General features: G+C 34.9%; 1 protein-coding gene across 1 annotated transcript in view; it reads left to right on the top strand.

Annotated features, from left to right (window-relative positions):
- The first annotated feature begins 2,924 nt into the window (after positions 1 to 2,924).
- RGS21 (regulator of G protein signaling 21) overlaps positions 2,925 to 20,564 on the top strand; it is a 29,038-nt gene continuing 11,398 nt past the window's right edge. Inside the window, exons 1-3 of the mRNA XM_008053160.1 lie at positions 2,925 to 2,935; positions 7,760 to 7,836; positions 11,917 to 12,083. Coding sequence (XP_008051351.1) covers positions 2,925 to 2,935; positions 7,760 to 7,836; positions 11,917 to 12,083 — 255 coding nt within the window. The remainder of the gene's footprint in view (positions 2,936 to 7,759; positions 7,837 to 11,916; positions 12,084 to 20,564) is intronic.

Below are 20,564 nucleotides of genomic sequence, written 5' to 3'. Positions count from 1 at the left end.
ACTCACCTCAGCCTCCCAAAGGCGCGGAATTACAGACTGAGCCACCGAGCCCGGCTTAAACTTTTTATTACACATAAAGGACAAAGAACTGTATTACTTTTTAGACAAAAAAATTGACTGCAATATTTATTTCCCAAAAGCATTGTGGATCTAACATGTGGTTTATAAGTATAATTTGTATCATTTATTCAATCTATAAGCTGAAAATAAAAATAAATTTTCTGACAATTCTACTTTACTTTTTAAATTAATGAATGAATTAATTTTGGGGGTTAACAAATAAAAATTACATATATTTACAGAGTAAAACATAATCTTTAACTCTCCCATTTGCTTTTATTCTCAGTCTTCCAATTCATTCCACATACAATCTCATAGTGTCATTTCTTCAAAATTACTAATTGTTTTTACTATCTGATTTAAATGTTGTATTCCTATACCACCTATCTATGATACCTTATACAATGTAAGTACTCAAAAAAATTGTAGAATAAGTTTCAAGTCTTTGCACAAAAATCCCTGTTGATTGCATGATGACAGTCTTGTCCATAAGATCTCTCATACCATGGTTCTGTGAATGTCAAATAAGGGAAAAGAAAATAAAATAAACATATATAAAATAACTCTATGTAAGGTGTATTAACTAAGTATATTTTATTCTAGTTTCACACAGTAATATTATGAGATAGGTACTATCTCCACTTTAGTCACAAAGAGGCTCAGAAGGTCAAAATCATGAAGAGACCACATTTACATATGAACTCACTACTTTGATCTCAAAATTTATGCCTATTTTGTTACTTTCCTATCTTCTTTTAAGCAAGCTTTTAAAGATGAGAATTTCTGGATGTGCTGGTTTTCTATTGTTGTAACTCAAACTTAGTGGCTTAAAACAACACAAATATACTATTTTAGAGTTCAGGAACCAGAAGTCTAAAATTAGTCTCACCGGGCTAAAATGAAGGTGTTGGCAGGGCTGGCTGCTTTTGGAGGCTTTGAGGAGATAATCCCTTTTCCTGCCTTTTTCAGCTTCTACAGGCCACCTGCATTCCTTGGCTCTTGGCACCTTTCTCATATCACTCCAACCTCTTGTTTCCACCCTCACATTTCCTATTACTGACTTTAACACTCCTGCCTCCCCTCTTAAAATGTCCTTTGTAATTACACGGCACAACAGGAAAATCCAGAATAATCAACATCTTTTTTGTCATGTAAGGTAATATAAACACACTTTCCAGGCAATAGACAAAGACATCTTTGAAGGAAAAATGGCACTCTTCAGCCTACCACACTGGGCATAAGTTCTGAGAGTGAAGCCTCAGTTTCATTGCACTCAAAGCTGGTGCTGTGCACATGTCTCTATGGTATCTTTATATGGCAATCTTTCATCAAGGTGTGTTCAACACTACAAAGAATAATTTAGTCTAAGAAAAAAGCTTACTTCTTTACCTGCTCATTTTATTTTTAAGACTTCATTTTGGTAAACAAAAGCCAATTCTTAGTTTCTCTTCTGAAAAAAGAAAAGACTGAAAGAAATGGAAAGTACACCCTAAACAAATAATAATTGTGGTTTATGGAAGGACTTATGAGAAAGAGCTAGCTTGCAATCGGATTAAACTCAAAACAAACTTAAATCTTTGTGTTACAGTTTTAATGTAAAATAAGCCTATTACTGGCTCTCATTCCTTAAAGATTTTGCATGGTTTTTACTAAGACTGTCTTTAAATATTGACACTTTTCCAAAATGTACTATTTTCAAACATATATTATAAAGTTAGTACTTCATTTTCTCCCCTCAGCAAAACAAAAAGTCAAAATATGTTTAATGATTCAGTTCTTGCTTATCATAAGGAACATTACTTAATGGTGCTTGAATTAACAAAATGAATTGAACTAATTGATGACTTCCCTTCTTAATGATACACTGACTTTTTAGGTCATTTCTTTTTCCTCACATATAAGGCATTTTTATAGATCAACCAAATGGAGATACTTCGATACTAAATAGGAAAGAAGTAGACTTTTTGCTTTCTTCTGATTCCTTTCTTTCTTCTACCCTGAAAGTCATCAATTTTTCAAATGTGTTTAATTGACATTCAGAATCAAAAATACATACTGGTAGAATTTTACTACCAAAGAACTCTGTCAAAGCTTGTCAAAGCATGGGATTATAAAACTTTGACTAGAATTATAAGTGCCAATATATGAACTTTATTTTGATAAATATATTAGCATCATTACCTTAAATATCAGCATTGCATGAAGAAATACTGGCATCAAATAACAAGAGATTCATGATTAGAAAGTCACAGATAGAAACATACTTGTTACTGAAGTATAAAAACTGCATAAATTTCAAAGAAAATGTAATATCTTGTACTAGAATATTTCAGTACATAAATAAAAATTTTTAAATAGTAAATTATACACAGTTGTTGAAAATGTATATTAAAAGTAGAGATTTCCACATGCTTTCTGAAAAAATCAAAAATAAGGAAAACAAAATGATCTTTTAGATAGATCAAATACCTTAAGGTAAATTTTAAATATATATTTTTAAATACATATATCATAATATATATATTGATTTAAGCTCATGCGAACAATTATTGTCTTGTAAACTGTGTATAAATCTTAGAAAAAAAACTTTCAAATGTAATTTATTTCAATTATGCCACAGACTCAAGAAATGTTCCGTGTACTAAAAGTTACTTGTTACTTAGAAGTTTAAGTGTTTTGACCAATGAAAAGTTAACAACAAAATGAAAAAAGTTGAGAATAGAGTGATTTAAAGAATGCCAATTTGTAGCCCAGGGGATAGTTATTTGCATACTAATTGTAATGTTCCTGCTGTCACATTACCTTCAGCTTGAAGATCAGTCAGAAAAATTCGGCATCATCTGTGACAGTCAGTGGAACGAAAAATGCCAGTGAAGTGAGTTGCTGTTTACAGCTATTTTTATCTCAGAAAATATACCAATGAAACACTTGACTCTTCATTAGTCTGGATGTTTTGTTTTCTTCATTTATGATAAATCTATTGATTGTTGTCTTTCTTCCTGATTTATTTTTTTCTTCTTTTTCTGTTAATTTCTTTTTGTCTAAATATGTCAACAATTTGTGTCTTCTTTTGCAATTAATTATTGATATGTTCCAAAGAATGGTTACAAAGTGGGAAAAAAAAGCCCACTTGAGCTCTCTTTATGCGATGCTTTTCAAAATTATGAAATGATTTAGAGATATAACACATACAGGATCCTTGCAAAAATCATTATCACAATATTTATGGAGAAATTTTTACATAGATATTAAATGCTGGGTAAGGAAGCAGCTGTCACTTCCTGGAGCACATGGGCTCCTTGCTTGAATTTTCCATTCTCCAGCACACTGCTAATTGACTGTGAACAGCTAAGTTGTTGGATTTCACATTTTTTAATGCAATACAACTGGTTCTAGCTGGCACAATTAGCAAGATAACTGGTAGCTTTCATGCAGTTCCCATCTGGCCTGGCTCTTCTCTGGACATATAATATGGATACTGCAGGCCTTTATGGCACCCGTTTAATGAAGAAAACAGAAAGGAAATCAGCCAAAACCACATGAAATACAAAGTATGATTTGGGTTCCAGATACATAACGAATTTTCATGGCAAATCACACACACACACAAAGTTACCCTGATTATGCATTACAATTTTACAAAAAATAAACATCAATTAGAAGAGCCAGTCAAAATCTCCGCTAAAGTTGTAACTGAAATTCAAATAAAAAGATGAAAGACAAATAAGAAAGTGGCACATTGTCCATCTATTTTGGGTAACACACACCAAGTCAACCAAGTCAGTACACTTTGAAATCAGTCACCCTTGTTTTTATTCTATTTATTCAATAGATTTTCTTTCTTAACATTTTCTAGTTGCATTATTTAACACAAAATTATATTTTTCACTCTTACCTAACATAAAAAATGGCCTGTCTTTATTTCATAATGTACAAGCTTTAAGAATCTCTGTCTTGTATAAAGTCTCTATGAGTAGCCAGTTACCCCAAATTAACTATTATTTAGAGGAAGTTTTTGGGTGAAATATGACAAAAACTCTTTTGCAGAAAAACAACTCTCCAGGTAGTTATTATAACTGCTCCAAAACATGAATAATGTATAAGCATAAATATATTAATTCTTCCATTTTATAAAAAGAAGTATAAAAATTGGGATTATAAGCAGACACGCTGTATTTCAGTCCTAACTCTGCCCATTTCTGTCTATGGGATATTGTACTTATTAGCATTTCTGAGCCTCTTTATTCATTGGTAATATGGGAGGACTGCTATTTTCAAGATTTAATAAGGTAAAGTATATAACATGCTTAGTACATGTCCATTTATGAAAAAAATGTGGTAGCTGGACACGGTAGTTCATGCCTGTAATCCCAGCACTTTGGGAGGTGGAGGCAGAGGATTGCTGAGCCCAGGGGTTCAAGACCAGACTGGGTAACTTGGCAAGACCTCGTCTCTACAATAAAACAAGAAAAATTAGCCAGGCGTGGGTGGTGCATGCCTGTAGTTTCAACTACTTGGAAGACCGAAGCAGAAGGGTCACCTGAGCCTGAGCAACATAGTGAGACTCCAATTCAAAAAAAAAAGAAAAGAAAAAGAAAGATATGATATACATTGAACATTTTTTAATACATTGTCATTTTTAGTGCTATTGTATTCTTTCTGTTTATTCATGAATACCAATAGCCTGCTCTTCCACAGAATTACAAATATACAAGAAACTCAAAATTATATTAATTTAAATAGCAATGAAAAGGCATTATTTCTTTAAATAGTTACATTTCCTCTAATTTAAAAAAAGAAATGTTTAGTTACCCCTACCCTTTCATCATATCATATAGTCAAAATTGAACCTTCTGAGTGAGAAATAGACTAGAAAATAGTGAGCTGAGGGCACTCCAGGCATTATTACACAGCAATGCTCCTTCAGAAAACTAAAGGGCATATTTTTTTATTTATAGGAATGTTAACATTTTGTAGACCTTAATTAATACTAGAATTTCCTAGTATATCTATAATATCCCATATCTGTATCTATAAACTATCTGCAATATTTTACTATCTCTCTGTAATTCAAAACACTAGAAATGTTTTCTTTATTCTTGGTTCTATAGCTTCTCCAAGACTTTGCTTTCTTCATTCATTTTTTACCACTATTTGCCCACATTAATGAAAACAATAAGAATAGCCACCATTTATTTGGACACTTTCATTCTACAAACACTCCTTTATATCCAAAAATCTCTTCATGGAATATTCCTTTTGCTTTTGGCTTAACAAAAACCTGACTCTCCCTAAAGAACATGATTTGTCCTGATGCCTTCCAGAATAGATATTGTCTATTCTCTCCAACCTCACATACCTCATGGTTGAGTGAGGCCCATCGTGGTCTGTTGCTTTCCAGAGATGTTTTCACATCGATTTTCCTCTTCCCTTTCCCAGAACATCCTAGGTATTTGACACTAATACAATTTAGCTACAGCTTTCAATAACTTTCTTTTTTTTTAAGACGTTGTCTTATTCTGTTGCTCAGGCTGGAGGGCAGTAGAACAATCACAATCCACAGGAGCCTTGACCTCCCATACTCAGGTGATTTTTTTCCACCTCAGCCTCCTGAGTAGCTGGGACTACATGCATACACCACCACAAATAGCTAATTTGTTTTTTTGTAAAGATAAGGTCTCACTACATAGCCCAGGCTGGTCTCAAACTCCTGGGCTTAAGCAATTCTCCCACCCTGGCCTCTCAAAATACTGGAATTACAGGCATGAACCATTGCTCCAGGCTCAATAACTTTTTTATCACTGTAATCTATCAGCAGCTTGGTAGCCATTGCTCCTCTTCTGCTGAAGGCTTTAATGCATGTTATTATTTGGAGACTGATCACCCATTGTTTATTTGTTTTTTAGATGAAACACACTGTTTTCAGTGCTCAAAAATAGCATTTAATCCTGTCATCAGAGAACTTACATCTTAATGGGGATGTGGATATTCATTCTTGAATAAATTTGTCTAGATTCTATATCTCAACATTTTTCCTGGATGGCTGTTTTTCATTCAAAATGAGTGATTTGTGTAGTCAGGTTCCTTTCTCACTTATTCATCAGCATGTGTTCCACAGATTCTAAAGAGAATTTAACTTGAAATCCCCGTTATCCACCAATTTGAGTATGCAAATAGAAATATTTTTAAACATGTGCATTTTAAGTTACAATATGATTAATTTAAAATTTATACAAGAACTCATATTTGTGTTAGATGAAATATACCATAAACTTATTCAAGTAATAAGTTATATAGTGCACAAAAGCTCTTCAAAGAAAAATTAAACCTAGGATTTGTTCTCATCCTCCATTTGTGAATGATGGAAACCAAACAGCCCCAATTTTTTAAATGTCCATTTGAACAAAATCCATCGCTTCAAGATGATATTACATGTAATCTTGTGTTACCAAAATTTAGAAATTATGAAAGAGAAGAAAGTCAGTTGCCTACAACTGGGGATGGAAATTTGTGATGGAAAATGCAAAAATAGCAAAATGAGGTCTTAGTCACATAGTCCCCTCTCTGTATCCTCAATAGGGGTAGTTATTACTATCTGAAAATATAACTATAATTACATCAGCAGTAGGAAGTACAATCAACCCTCACAAAAATTATAAAAACTGCAGCACATTACAGGAAGTAATAAAATATAAAAGCATATGGATCACTTCACACTAGTGTATTTAAGATTAGTCACCTTGATGTGAAACTGCAATGTTGTATAATGACTAGATATGATTTTCTTTATTTTGTTATCAATAATTTTAATAGAAACTTTAAATTGGGCCATCCCTCCCTTTTTCTAACTAAGTCATTTGCACATCACAGCTAGATAATGTATTTTTTTCTGGGAAGCAGGTGCTTTCTATACATGGGGGCTTATTTCGTCAAGATATTTGTTTATTAAGGGGAATAATACATGATAAATTTGCATCTCAGAAAGTTTGCATCTTAAACTTGATTTATTATTTCTATATCACATCCCCAAAAGTATACCTTCTTCAGAAGACTTAAGTCTATAAATTTTTGACTGCTTTGGAAAAGATATTACTCTGTCTTGACAGATTCCTAGATTTAAATAAATCAGCCCAGAACTAGAAGTATACTAGTCTAAGGAGAAATAAAGTTTGTTTCAGAGTGGGGTAAAGAGTTCCGAAATACTATGAACAAATGTTCTCAAGATTATCACGTTAGAAAACCTTAAAACTTTTTTTAACTTTTTAGAGTTGCGTAATTTTTATTCTATTAAAACATAGAAAATAGTTTATTCATCATCATTGCCGTAATAACTTTAGACCATATAGTCTATAATCATGCCAAATAAATTAACAATTAATATATTCATAGTTGAAAATAAGTTCACTATTGCTCTACAGAATCAATATCTTTCATATACCTATATTAGAATTTGAGGATTTGCAAATATTATTACCACTGTCAGCTAGATTAATAAATAATTTACTGATGCCACGCTATATCTCACTCTATTTTGCTATAGTTATCCACTGTGGAACACCATCATATAATTGTTTGACCTTTTGCTGTTTGATTACCAGCACAAAGCTCTATTGAATGATCTAATTCAACAAATACACATAACTCAAATGTTATGATTTGTTATAAAAGAAAAAGATCACAATGCTATTGTCAAGGGTAGATGTTGTTTCTACAGGTCATCAACCACAGAAGCAGTGACATGGCCTGAAAATATGGACACTCTCTTAGCCAACCAAGGTAGGATGCAACGAGTAATAAGTTTAAAAAATACAATAATTCAATGAAAATAATTAAATTCCTAAAGTCATTGTCATGTTACATAGCATGATTTTGCTCAATATTTGAAGTATACAATTCCTAATAAATGCATAAAAGTTTAAAGTCTGAATGAAATTAGGTTGAGTCTAAATAAGTTTATAGAAACTCCATGCATTAAAACAAACAGAAAATTCCAAATAACAAGTGAAGAGTTTTCCGTTTCACAAATTGTTTTGGGGGCCTGAGACGAGTGGATTGCCTGAGCCCCGTGGGTTCCAGACCAGCCAGGCAACTTGGCAAGACCTTGTCTCTACAATCAATCAAAAATTAGCCAGGCATGGTAGTGAATGCCTGTAGTTCCAGCTACTTGGAAGACTGAGGTGGAAGGCTCATGGAGCCCAGCAGGGGTACACTGGAGTGGCCATGAGTATGCCACTGCACTCCAACCTGGGCGACAGAATGAGACTCCAACTCAAAAATAAAAATAAAACAAAAATAAAAAGTGAAAATTTAAACAAATCACTTGTTAAACATGCCATGTAGGCCAAAACAAAAAAGTATTTTAAAGTACTTATTTCAACTGAGTTATTCTCATTTTTAGCAAACTTGAAAAAACATTTAAATGAGTGTGTGTATATTAATATATTCATGTGAATATGCATTTATAGTTAATAGGATGGTTCAATAAAAAAATTTTGGCTAATTACAAATAAAATCCTACTTTTTGATACAAAATAGTTATATAGAAAACAGTCGCTTACCTCTGTATCTAGAACTTCTTTTGCTCTATAAATATTCTGCTTTGAAGCAGTTCTGTCTTACCTAAAGGGGGGGAGGAATGATACTGTAGAAAAATACATTAAAAATGTTTACAATGTAATATTATTCGCACAAATCAAATGACACTTTTATTTTAGATTTTTAAAGCAAAAAAACAGAATATTAGAAGAGTTTAAAACAATAAAGCTGAACAAATTTTTTACAGCTACTTACTTAGGTATAAAGTTAGATTGAATTAGAGAAATTTAGATACTCTAAGTTTATTATTCTTATATGACTAGTTTCTAAAGTTTGAACATAATCATAAAGTATGAATATAATCTACATAACTCCCAAATTTTACCTAAGGACATATCCTAAAGATATGAAGGATACAGAATTACATTTTTGTAAGTGTTGGATGGTATATATCTTTTTTCCTTAAATGTGTATATCCAATGGGACAGATCAAGTTTGCTAAGAGCCTCACCAAATTATCTGTGGGTTGTGACTAAGCGGGCTCCAGAGTAGATGAGATGTACAGTACAGCACCATAGAAGAGAGGAAGGAGAGTGTTAGATAACAACTTCTTTCATTTGCCTTCCCCCTGGGATTCTATTTTTCATGTCCACATGAAACAGAAATAATCATAGATTCATCTGAACAACTATTTATTTTTGCTTTTTATAATACCAGAGACATAGCAATAGCATGCATGCTTTTAATCCTCTAAACAGATAAGTAACTCAACAAATTACCTAATTGTTTTTGTTGATTTGCAAATATACTTTGCATACTGAATGTAGGCATTAGCATAATTTTCACCTTCTATGATTTATTTCACTTATTTATTTATTTATTTCACTTATTCATTTATTTCACCTGTTGTCTCTAGCCAGTAGCCAGGCCATCCTGTGGAGAGTGCCTTCAGATAATGATTCTAATTGTATGTAGCATATTACTCCAAAATCATTTAGCACCTTTAGAACATTCAAACTGCATGTATAAAATAGCAGAGTAGGTCAATACAATATCACATCTAAGACAGAGATAACTCGCCGAAGTTTTAGTTATTTGAGTTGTTGTTTTGTTCCATTTTGTCCTAAACCAAGCTATGGGAGGAAGAAAGATGACATTAATCATTAATTGTTAGCTTAGAGGAGCCCTCCTGAAGAAATAATTCCTTCTTGATCTCTAACTTCCATCTCTCTTGGATGTATTTAGAAAATATGCACAGAGAAAAGCCCCACATGCCTTGATGACGCACATGCAAAATTTTGCCAGGCATGAAGTTATAATATTCCTTCAGTATTGTTAAAGTATATTTTATCCTCCGTATAAAATATATTTTAACATAGATTCTGTTTAGACCGCTCAAATTCATCATTGTTTGGACTGAATTCAGGAAAAATTTTAAATGAGTGTTACTAAGAGGATTTTTATAACCTAAATTTATGTCACAGAAGCTTCTTGGACGTATTTTTAAATGCAAGAAACGTGCAGTTAATTGAATTTTTATATAGTGCACACATATTAAAGACATCCGCATTCTCCAATATTTCGACCACGAATTATAATCGGTGCCTGATAACCTTTCACAATGACTTGTTATTTCAATTTTATTTCAAATAAATTAAAAACATACTGTTAAATCTATTTTTATTTCAGAGTTTTGGTACACTTTAATTCTGCTTCAGAAAGCTCTTTTCTATTTTCTCTCACTAAACTTCACTTTTGCTTTCTACCTGCAGCAACTTATAAACAACTGACTTAAGACCCTTTTCATTTACTGTTCTCTTATGTTTTCTATTTCTCTAGTCAATTTTGCCTGTCCCCTGGTTCTCCATAAACGTATTTCTCCCCTACTTTGGAACTTAAAGGATTAACTCTGTCAGCCTGCAGGAAGGGAGCAGTTGTTTTGAGAACATGCAAAAGGGGCCCTCCAGCAGGTGGAGGAGAAAACCACGAACGTTTTGGAAGGCAAATTCATCTGAGTGGCAAAAGCACTGATGTATGTTTTCCTTTTCAGAGAGATACACAGGCTCACTTACACACAGATGTGAAGCTGAATAACATGATCTTAACCTACTGGCTTAGTTTTGCCCACAGTGGGAATCTGATGCTGGTCTTTCTTACCTGCTATCTAACTACAGGCACATTCTTAACCATACTCAGCCCTCAAGTATTTAACAAGAATTACCATATCAAACGAGCTCTGGGTACACCAAAATGTAATTCATGGCACATTTTGCTGAGGAAAGTGGAGAAGAGGTCTAAACAGATGGTCACAAACTCAAGTATCTATAAGAACAAGAAAGAAAGGTGTAGATTTAGCTACAACTAAGAAAAAGGGGAGAGGTGAGACATGGGAATCACAGATTACAAGCCCTGCCTGTGTTATTAAATTTAAAAGATGCATGTCATAATTAAGTCAAAGTAAATGAGCCTGCAAGTACCTGGGCTCATGTACAGTTCCTGGTCTAAGTATCTGGGGAAATACATGCTCAGGAGAATACCCCGAAGCAGGAGGAAAGCATCATGGACAGGTAGGTAATAGGAGGGAAATGGAAACATCAGTGTTTTGCTTAAGGCCACACTGGGGAAAATCCTACTTATTTGCCCTATGGAATTAAAAATTGCTTATCACCACATAAAGAGGAGAAACATTCACACCAAATATCTTGCCAGTTACTTTCTTGGTTTCGAGATTAAACTTGGCCTACATGAGTATGTTGGCCCAAAACTAAAACATGCCAGTTTTTTCTCCTTTGCTTTAACAAACAAACACAGTTTAACCCCTTAATATCAAATTGTGTTTCCTCATCAACTCATAGCAGCAACGATATTCGTAACTGAAGTTGGATAACATCATTAAACTCTTCTGAGTTTAGAGTAATAGATCTAAAAGTCAAAGTTCACAGGGCTTCCTATGAAGATCTTGCCCATCAAGATCTTCTCCTGAACATAACTCCTAGACTTCTCAGATATAGAAAGAACATGTATTGGTTTTCTTTGTTAATGGAGCTAATTGTAGAAATATAAAAATGAATATATATTTTATGTTTATTGTTACTAATCCAAAATAAAGTTATATAAGTTGGAAAATGAAGCATACAAATGTTATATTTAGGGAGATAATAAATATAATAAACATTTTACCACTGAATATTCAGTAAATGATCATACTATACAATGAACTCATTTTATTCATATTATAAATTAAATATAATTTAATTATATTAAATATATATATTGCGCTTTAAGATATTATACAAAAGTTTTTTCTTAAATATTTTATAGCTGGTCTAGATGCTTTTCGAACATTTCTAAAATCAGAGTTTAGTGAAGAAAATGTTGAGTTCTGGCTTGCCTGTGAAGACTTCAAGAAAACAGAAAATGCAGAAAAAATTGCTTCCAAAGCCAAGATGATTTATTCTGAATTTATTGAAGCTGATGCACCTAAAGAGGTAAGTGAATGCTTCAGAACAGTGAAGACTCGTGCTCTAACAGATCTCTCAATTAGAAGCCTTTAAATCCACTTAAAGGGTCATAAATCATCACCATGTATTCAAAGATAAAATGTCTGTAGACTCCAGTAGAAGTTCCTTAAGATGATTCCCTTTCATTGATTCAGCGAATATATCTCAAAACCTACTATGGACCAATATTTCTGTCTTCTTGGCATAATATGCAGGACTTTGAAAAATAGTGTCTAATTCTTTAAGTTAAACAGTTCTAAAATCAATCCAACAGAAATTCTACTTAAAAATGCTGTTGGATTTCCAATACAGTTTTTTTTTTCTTTTTTCCTTTTTGTAAACCATGGAGTTAGACAAGGTCAATATGGGCTAGCATTCTTGAACATTATTTTTTTAATTAGTATATGAAAAGAGAGAAAATGCCTACTAACCAACAGTATAAAGTCTTCATTTTTAATACTTTAGAGGTTCATTTTATGGCATGTAACAACGTTTTACTTTTCAAAAGGAAGTTTTGTTTACCTTTATTTCTCTGATGGTGGGATGAGTCAAAGATGTGAGATATTGTATCAAGTGATCAGGACTTACCTGTGCTGCTTTAAGATCGGGAATGCCCGCAGGTTCGAGACCCACCTGGGCAAATTGACGAGACCTCATCTCTACAATAAATCAAAATGAACCGGGCGTGGTAGCACGCGCCTGTAGTTCCAGCTACTTGGAATGCTGAGGCAGAAGGATCACCGGAGCCCACCAGGTTGAGGCTGTGGTGGCGGGGAGCGGCCACTGCACTCCAGTCTGGGTGACAAAGTGAGACTCTAACTCAAAAAAAAAAAAAAAAAGATCAGAAATGGAGGCAGAGTGCTATGGCTCACACCTTTAATCCCTGCACTTTGGGAGGCCAAGGTGAGAGGATTGCTTGAGCCCAGGAGTTTGAGACCAGTCTGGGAAACAGCGATACCTCCTCCCTGCATAAAAAAAATCAAAAATTAGCGCAGCGTGTCAGGCACCTGTAGTCTCAGCTACTCAAGAAGCTGAGGCTTTCTGGGCTGCAATGAGCCATGAAACCTGACTCAAAAAAAGGACATCTAGAAAAAGCCTTAGGGAGAAACTTACAATTGACTCTGATAATAAACCCCCAAAAGTCTTTTATGTTTGGAACATCTCATTTATGTTTGATTTAATTTCCAGAATCACAGCCACGATCATCTCCACATACTGCTTTAATTTTAACTATAAAGTTTAAGCAATGCATATGTTAATACTGCTCTGGATTCCTTGCTGAGTACATCAGTCAAGCAAAGAGTTTTAATGCATAAGTTGCAAGCAAGCTAACAGGAAGCTCCATTAAACTACCAGTACCAAACATAAACTACTAGTACCAGTCATCGTTCCTACCCAGGTGAAATATTGATGTTTTTATAGGGGACATTTACTATATTTTCTGATCCCAAAATGAGGATTCATGGTATGAGGGGATGCTTACACTTTAAAGGACAAAGGATACATTAGATAAAATGCAAATCCATTCAGAAAATCTAGGGCATATAGTTATTGTATCAATAGCTCAAGTGGACATTAATTACTGCAGCATATATTAGTCTAGTATAACATTAACAGACAAATGAATGACCAAAGCATGGTCTGGAATTCATAAGGGGGAAAGAAAGATCTTTAACTCCTAGGGAGCTATTTCAACATTCATTTCTAAGTCACCATCTAAGAATCAATAAATAATTCTGGAAATCTGAAAACGTAGCATGTAAGATTTGTCAAGATGATTAATGTGACATTCCCTAAAAGACTTTAAAATTAACCCTAAAGATATCCTACTTATTATTACATTTGGTTTGAAAGTCAGATTTTTTTTTTTCTTTTTTGTGAATCCATCTAATTAATAGTAGTTGCTTTAGGATAGCATTCTCAAACATTGTGTATGAAAAATATTCTAATAAGGAATATGTCTTTTAATTATAGCTGAATTCAAAGATATAATATACAATAAACTATCAAGTTTATGAAACTTTTATTTATTTTCCTAACCTTTTCTTCAAAAATAAATTTATATAGGAATAAATTAACTAAATAGAATGCTTTTATTTTAAGATACAAAGATTCACAACTTTAAAATTTCTCCATTTGATTAACTTTGGCTAAATAAAAGATAATTAAATTTATGGTTGCTTTTCTTTTTTTATAATATATATTTTTTATTTTAAAGTTGTAGAGTAAAGGGTTAGGTATACAAATATTCATTGTGCAGATACCCTTGTTGATGAGGTGTGCCCCCTTTCCCCAGACAAATATTGACTATCGTTAATCCCACCTCCCTTACCCTTCCTGTCCCACCCTGCCATAGTTTCCCGCCACTGTCAATCCTTTTCTTATAGTATTACGGTAGTTGTTCAAGATCCACTTATGAGTGAGAACATGTGATGCTCAGATCTTTGTTTCTTTGAGAAATCACTCAGTATTACAAACTCTAATTCCATCCAGGTTGCTGCGAAATTCATGATTTTGTTCTTTTATATGGCTGCGTAAAATTCCATTGTGTATATTACTACATTTTTTTAATCCAGTCCTCTTTTGATGGACAGCATGGTTGGATCCATGATCTTGCTATTGTGAACAATGCTGCAATAAACATACGTGTGCAGGTATCTTTTTCATAAAGTGATTTGAGCTCTTCAGGGTATATTCCCAGTAGGTGGATTGCGGGGTCATATGGAAGGTCGAGTTTTAGAACTTTTAGGAATCACCACAGTGATTTCCACAGAGGCTGTACTAGTTTACACACTCACCAAAGGTCCAGAAGTGTTCTCTTTTCACCACATCCTCTCCAACATCTGTTACTTTTTGAGTTTTGGTAATGGACATTCTGACTGGAGTTTGATGGTATCTCAGTGTAGTTTTAATTTGCATCTCCTTAATGACTAGTGAGGTTGAACATTTCTTCATGTATCTGTTGGCCACTTGTATGTCTTCTTTATCTGTTCATGTCTTTTGCCCACTTTGTAATGGGGTTGTTTGTTTTTTTCGTTACAGCATGTTTGAATTCTTTGTAGATCCTTGAGTTAGGCCTTTGTCAGACATGGAGTTGGCAAAGACATTTTCCCAGTCTGTGGGCTGTCTCCCTGCTCTCTTGATGGTTTCTTTGGCTTTGCAGAAGCTTGACAGTTTAATGAGGTTCCACTTGTCAATCTTATCTCTTATGGCCTATCTATTTCAGGTTTTGCTCAGGAATTGGATGCCAGTTCCAACTTCCATAAGGGTGTGTCCTGCATTTTCTAAAGTTCTTATGATTTGAGGTTTTACATTTAGCTCTCTGAACCATTTAGACTTAATTATTATGTAGGGGATAGATAGGGGTCCTGTTTGAATCTTCTGCATGTGGTCAGCCAGTTTTCCCAGCACCATTTACTGAATAGGTTCTCCTCTCCCCAGTGGTGGGTGGTGGAGGCATTGTTGAAGATGAGTTGGTTGAGAATTTGCTTCTGGAATCTCAATTCTATTCCATGGGTCTATATGTCTGTTCTTGAACTAATAGCAGCCTGTTTTGATTATTGTAGCTTTATAGTGAAGTTTAAAGTCTGGTAGTGTGATACCTCCTGCTTTGTTTATTTTTGCTGGCTATTCTTGGACATTTGTGTTTCCATATGAATTCCTGTATTGTTTTTTCTAGATCTGAGAAGAATGTTGCTGATAATTTGATGGGTATTGCATTAAATCTGTAGATTGCCTTAGGTGAGATGGACATCTTCACAATGTTGATTCTTCCAATCCATGAGCATGGGATATTTTTCCACTTGTTTGTGTCATCTTTGATTTCTTTGAGCAGTGTTTTGTAGTTTTCATTGTAAAGGTCTTTCAGGTCTCTGGTAAGGAAGATGCCAAGGTGTTTCATTTTTTTTATTTTGTTGCTATTGTGAATGGGATTGTGCTTTTTATTTGGGTTTCTGTTTGTTTATTATTGGTGTAAAGAAATGCGGTTGCCTTTTGCACATTTATTTTATACCCTGAGACTTTGCCAAAGTCCTTTATCAGTGCAAGGAGGTTTTTGCCAGATTCTCTTGGGTTTTTAAGGTATACAATCGTGTTGTCTGCAAAGAGAGATAACTTGACTTTCTCTTTTCCTATTTGGATATCCCTAATCGCCTTCTGTTTGCTCTAGCCAGGACTTCAAATACTATATTGAACAGGAGGGGTGAGAGTGGGCATCCTTGTCTTGTTCCATTTTTCAGAAATGGTTCCAATTTTTGTCTGTTTAGGAGTATGCTAGCTGTGGGTTTCTCATAAATCGCTTTTACTATTTTGAGGTTTGTTCCATGTATGCCTAGATGTTCAAGGGTTTTATCAAGGAGGGGTCCTGGATTTTGTCAGATCTTTTTTTTCTGCATCTATGATATAATCATGAGGTGTTTTTTTTTTTTTTTATGTCTCTTGATGTATTTAATTACATTTATGGTTTTACAAATGTTGAACTAGTCTTGCATCCCAGGGATGAAGCCTACTTGCTCATGATGAATGATTTCTGAGATGTGTTGTTGAATACAGTATGCTAGGATCTTGTTGAGAATTTTAGCATCTATGTTCATCAAAGATATTGGCCTGCAGTTCTCTTTCTTTGTTGGATCTTTACCTGGTTTGGCTATCAATGTGATGTTAGCTTCATAAAATGATTTGGGGAGAGTTTCATCTTTCTCAATCACCTGGAATACTTTCAGTGGGATTAGAATCAGCTCCTTCTTAAATGTCTTATAGAATTCTATTGGAAAACCATCTGGTCCAGGGCTTTTTTTTTTTGGTAGGTAGGTTGCTTATTACATAGTCAATTTCCTTGATTGTTATTGTTAGAGTCTTGATTTCTTCTTGTTTCAACCAAGGTAGGTTTTGTGATGTCAGAAAGTCCTCCATTTCCTTAAGGTTTTCAAATTTGTTTCCATACAAGTGTACATAGTAGTCTCTAATGATCTCTTGTATTTCTTCAGGGTCACATGTGACTTCATCTTTTGTGTTTCTGATTGTGTTTATTTGGGCTTTTTCTCACTTTTTCTTGGTCAGTCTAGCTAGGGGACCATAAATATTGTTTTTCCTTTCAAAGAACCAGCTTTTTGTTTCACTGATTTTTTTGTATTATCTTTTTGTCTTCTAAGTCCTGGATTTGGACTTTTATTTTGGTGATCTGGATTCTTCTGCTGAAGTTAGGATTTTGGTGGTCTTGCTTTTCCAGCTTCCTTGGGTGACTTGTTAGGCTGTTAATTTGTGATCCTTTCATTTTCTTCATATGCCTTTGTAGGGATATGAATTCCCCTCTTACTACAGCTTTCATGGCACCCCAGAGATTTTGGTAAGAAGTTTCTTAATTTTCATTTGTTTCTAGGTATCTTTAAATCTCTGTTTTGATTTAATCATAGACCCAGGAGTTGTTTAGCATCATGCTGCCTAGTGTCCATGGCTTTGTGGGTTTGGGGCGACCCTTGTTGGTGTTGATGTTTATTTTTATTCCACTGTGGTCCAGAAGGTGCATGGCAAGATTTCAATCTTTTGAAATTTGTTTATACTTGATTTATGGCCAAGTATGTGGTCAATCTTAGAGTACGTTCCATGTGGTGATGAGTAGAATGTATATTCTGTGGTCATTGGGTGGAGTGTTCTATAGGTATCAATTAAGTCCATTTGGTCAAGAGTCCAGATCTCGTTGCTGATTTTTTTTGTCCTGATGATCTGTCTAGGGTTGTGAGTGGGGTATTAAAGTCCCCAGCTATGACAGTGTTAGAGTCAATACCTTTTTTGAGTTTACCTAGAAGCTGCTTTATGAAAGTTGGAGCTTGTGTGTTGGGTGCATATATGTTTAGGATGGATATTTCTTGTTGATGGATTGAACCTTTTATCATTATATAGTGGCCTTCTGTATATTTTTTAATTTTTTGATAGCTTAAAGGGTATTTTCTCTGAAATTTAGATCGCAGCTCCTCCTTTCTTTTGTGCTCCGTTCGCCTGAAATTTTGTTTCCCATCCTCTTACTTTGAGTCTGTGAGTGTCCTTTCTAGTGAGATGAGTCTCTTGGAGGCAATATATTGCTGCCTGGTGATATTTTATCCATTTTGCCATTCTATGTCTTTTCAGTGGTGCATTTAGTCCATTCACATTCAGGCTAATTATTGAAATGTGAGAGTTGATCCCTATCATAAGGTTCTTATAGAGTTATTGTTGTTGTTCCTGTTTGTTGGTTGTCTTTCTTTTGGTTTGGAGGTTGGTTCATGTGGGTTTTTAATCTTTTTCCTATACTCTTGTGATGAATGTTGTTGTTCTTTTTTACTTTTCTTCTGGGTTTAATATTTTCTTAAGTGTTTCTTGTAGAGGTGGTCTGGTGGCAGCATAAGTTCTTAGGGATTGGATATCTGGGAAAGATTTTATTTCTCCCTCACTGATGAAGCTTAGCTTGGCTGGGTAGGTTATTCTTGGTTGAAATTGTTTATTTTTTAGAACTTTGAAGATAGCTCTTCTAGTCTGAAGGGTTTCTGTAGATAAATCTGCTGCTATTCTAATTGGTCATTCCTGGTAGGTAATCTGACCTTTTTGTCTTGTTGCCTTTAGGATTTTTTCTTTTATACCTACTTTGTTTAGGTGAATGATTATGTGTCTAGGAGTTAGTCTTCTCATTTGTTGTCTTGCAGGGGTTCTCTGAATCTCTTGTGTTTGAATTTTCACATCACTGATTAGATGAGGGAAGTTTTCTTGAATGATCTCATGGAAAGTTTGTTCCAGTGTGGTCTCTGTCTCTCTTTCTGCCTCAGGAAGTCCAATTACTCTCACGTTCGGTCTCCTGAAGTAATCACTCAATCCTTGAAGGTTTTGTTCTGTCTTTTAAAGCTTCTCTTCTATGTTTTTGACAGTTTGGTTTAGTTCTATATTTTGGTCCTCAGCTCTGTGATTCTTTCTTCTGCTTGACTAATTCTGCTTTCCATGCTTATCAGTTTGTTATTTATTTCATTCACAGTTATTCTTTATCACTGTTATCTCAATTATCAACACCTTCCTAGTTTCCTCTTGTCTCTCCTCAATTCTTTTTAATCTCCCCATTAATATCTTGATATCTGGGTTTGTAGTTTGAGACCAGTCATTCTAGAGGCTCTTCATTGTTTGTATTCCAAAATCAGTTTTCTCAGTGTCTGTCCTCCCATGGGTCTCGTGAGAGATCCGTATTCTTCTATTTGTTTTTCTTCATTTGTGTGTATTTTTCTCTCACCCTTTCCCTCCTCTTCTTTAATTCTGTTTTTCAGGTAAGGTGGGGTTACACTTAATTCTTTTTGTTCTATTTCCTATTCTTCCTTATGCAGGTCCTCTGGCTTTGTTCACTTTGGGGACTGGATTGTGAGTTAGGGGCTGTACTTTTTTGCAGTTTTGAGGTTTAATTGAGTGGGAAGCTATGATTCAGAATCTATCTGCAGATCCCAGTATCCACCAACAGGTGTATGGGCACACTGGGACCCACTTCCCACTGCCTTACAATCTGTCCATGCAGTGGGGTTTATGTTTGCTCCCTGGAATAAAAGGAGGTAAGAAAAAGGAGAATAATGGAAGAAGGGGGGATCTAGAGGAAGTTGGTGAGAGATAAGAGTAAGAGGAAAAACAGACATACATACCAACTAACGAATGAAAAGAGACACAAGGCCAGAAAAGAGTAAAAAACAAACAAAATTCCCTAAAGCATGTCAGTAATCACATAAAGACAGTCCAATAAAATCATGCCTTTTGATGTGTTTTTCCCCAACACAACAGGTAGTCTAAATCAAAAAACAGACAAAAGTGAACAAAACAAATAGTCAAAACAATAAAATCAAAAATCAAAATAAGTAACCAGACTAGCTCTGGAGTCTTTCCTGAGTGTCTAAAGTCTCTTCAGCTCTGATCTCTAGCCCCTTCGCTTTGCTCTCATTACTGGCAGATATATTTACTCATAGATTGGGTCAGTTCCCTGGGTTTGCTGCCTTGCTGCCTGAGGACTGGGTTGTTTGTGTCTGATTCAGCGTAGGGGAGCAGCTTCTGTCTCCTGTTTTGGCAGGTTACCTTAGAAACAAGGTGGGGTGGAGGCCACTCAGAGATGGGCAGGGCAATGCGAATCTCTGTCTGGAAAATGGCTGCAGTGGGTGACTCCTCTTTTGCCGATCCTTTCTCTCGACTCATCCCTTCTCTCCACCCATCTGGGTCCGTAGATGATTCACTATGATGGACGATGGTGTGTGTCTGGTGTCAGAAACCAGCAACCAGTGATATGGCTGGACGCCACACCTGGTGTGCCACAGCGGCTGGAGTGGAGGAGGAAGCCGGGGATTTCCATGCCAGAACCGAGAGCCACAGTGTCAACAGCTGGTAGCAAACACCAGCAGTCTGCTGTGGAGGCCCGTAGTGCAACGGAGGCTGTTTGCTGTGTGGGACTGGTTATAGCAGCCACCACCCCCCCCCCCCCCC

Source organism: Carlito syrichta, unplaced genomic scaffold, assembly GCF_000164805.1.
Source record: "Carlito syrichta isolate Samal-C Ts95f unplaced genomic scaffold, Tarsius_syrichta-2.0.1 Scaffold287933, whole genome shotgun sequence".
Classification (NCBI taxonomy): domain Eukaryota; kingdom Metazoa; phylum Chordata; class Mammalia; order Primates; family Tarsiidae; genus Carlito; species Carlito syrichta.
This window is presented reverse-complemented; position numbering and strand designations above follow the sequence as displayed.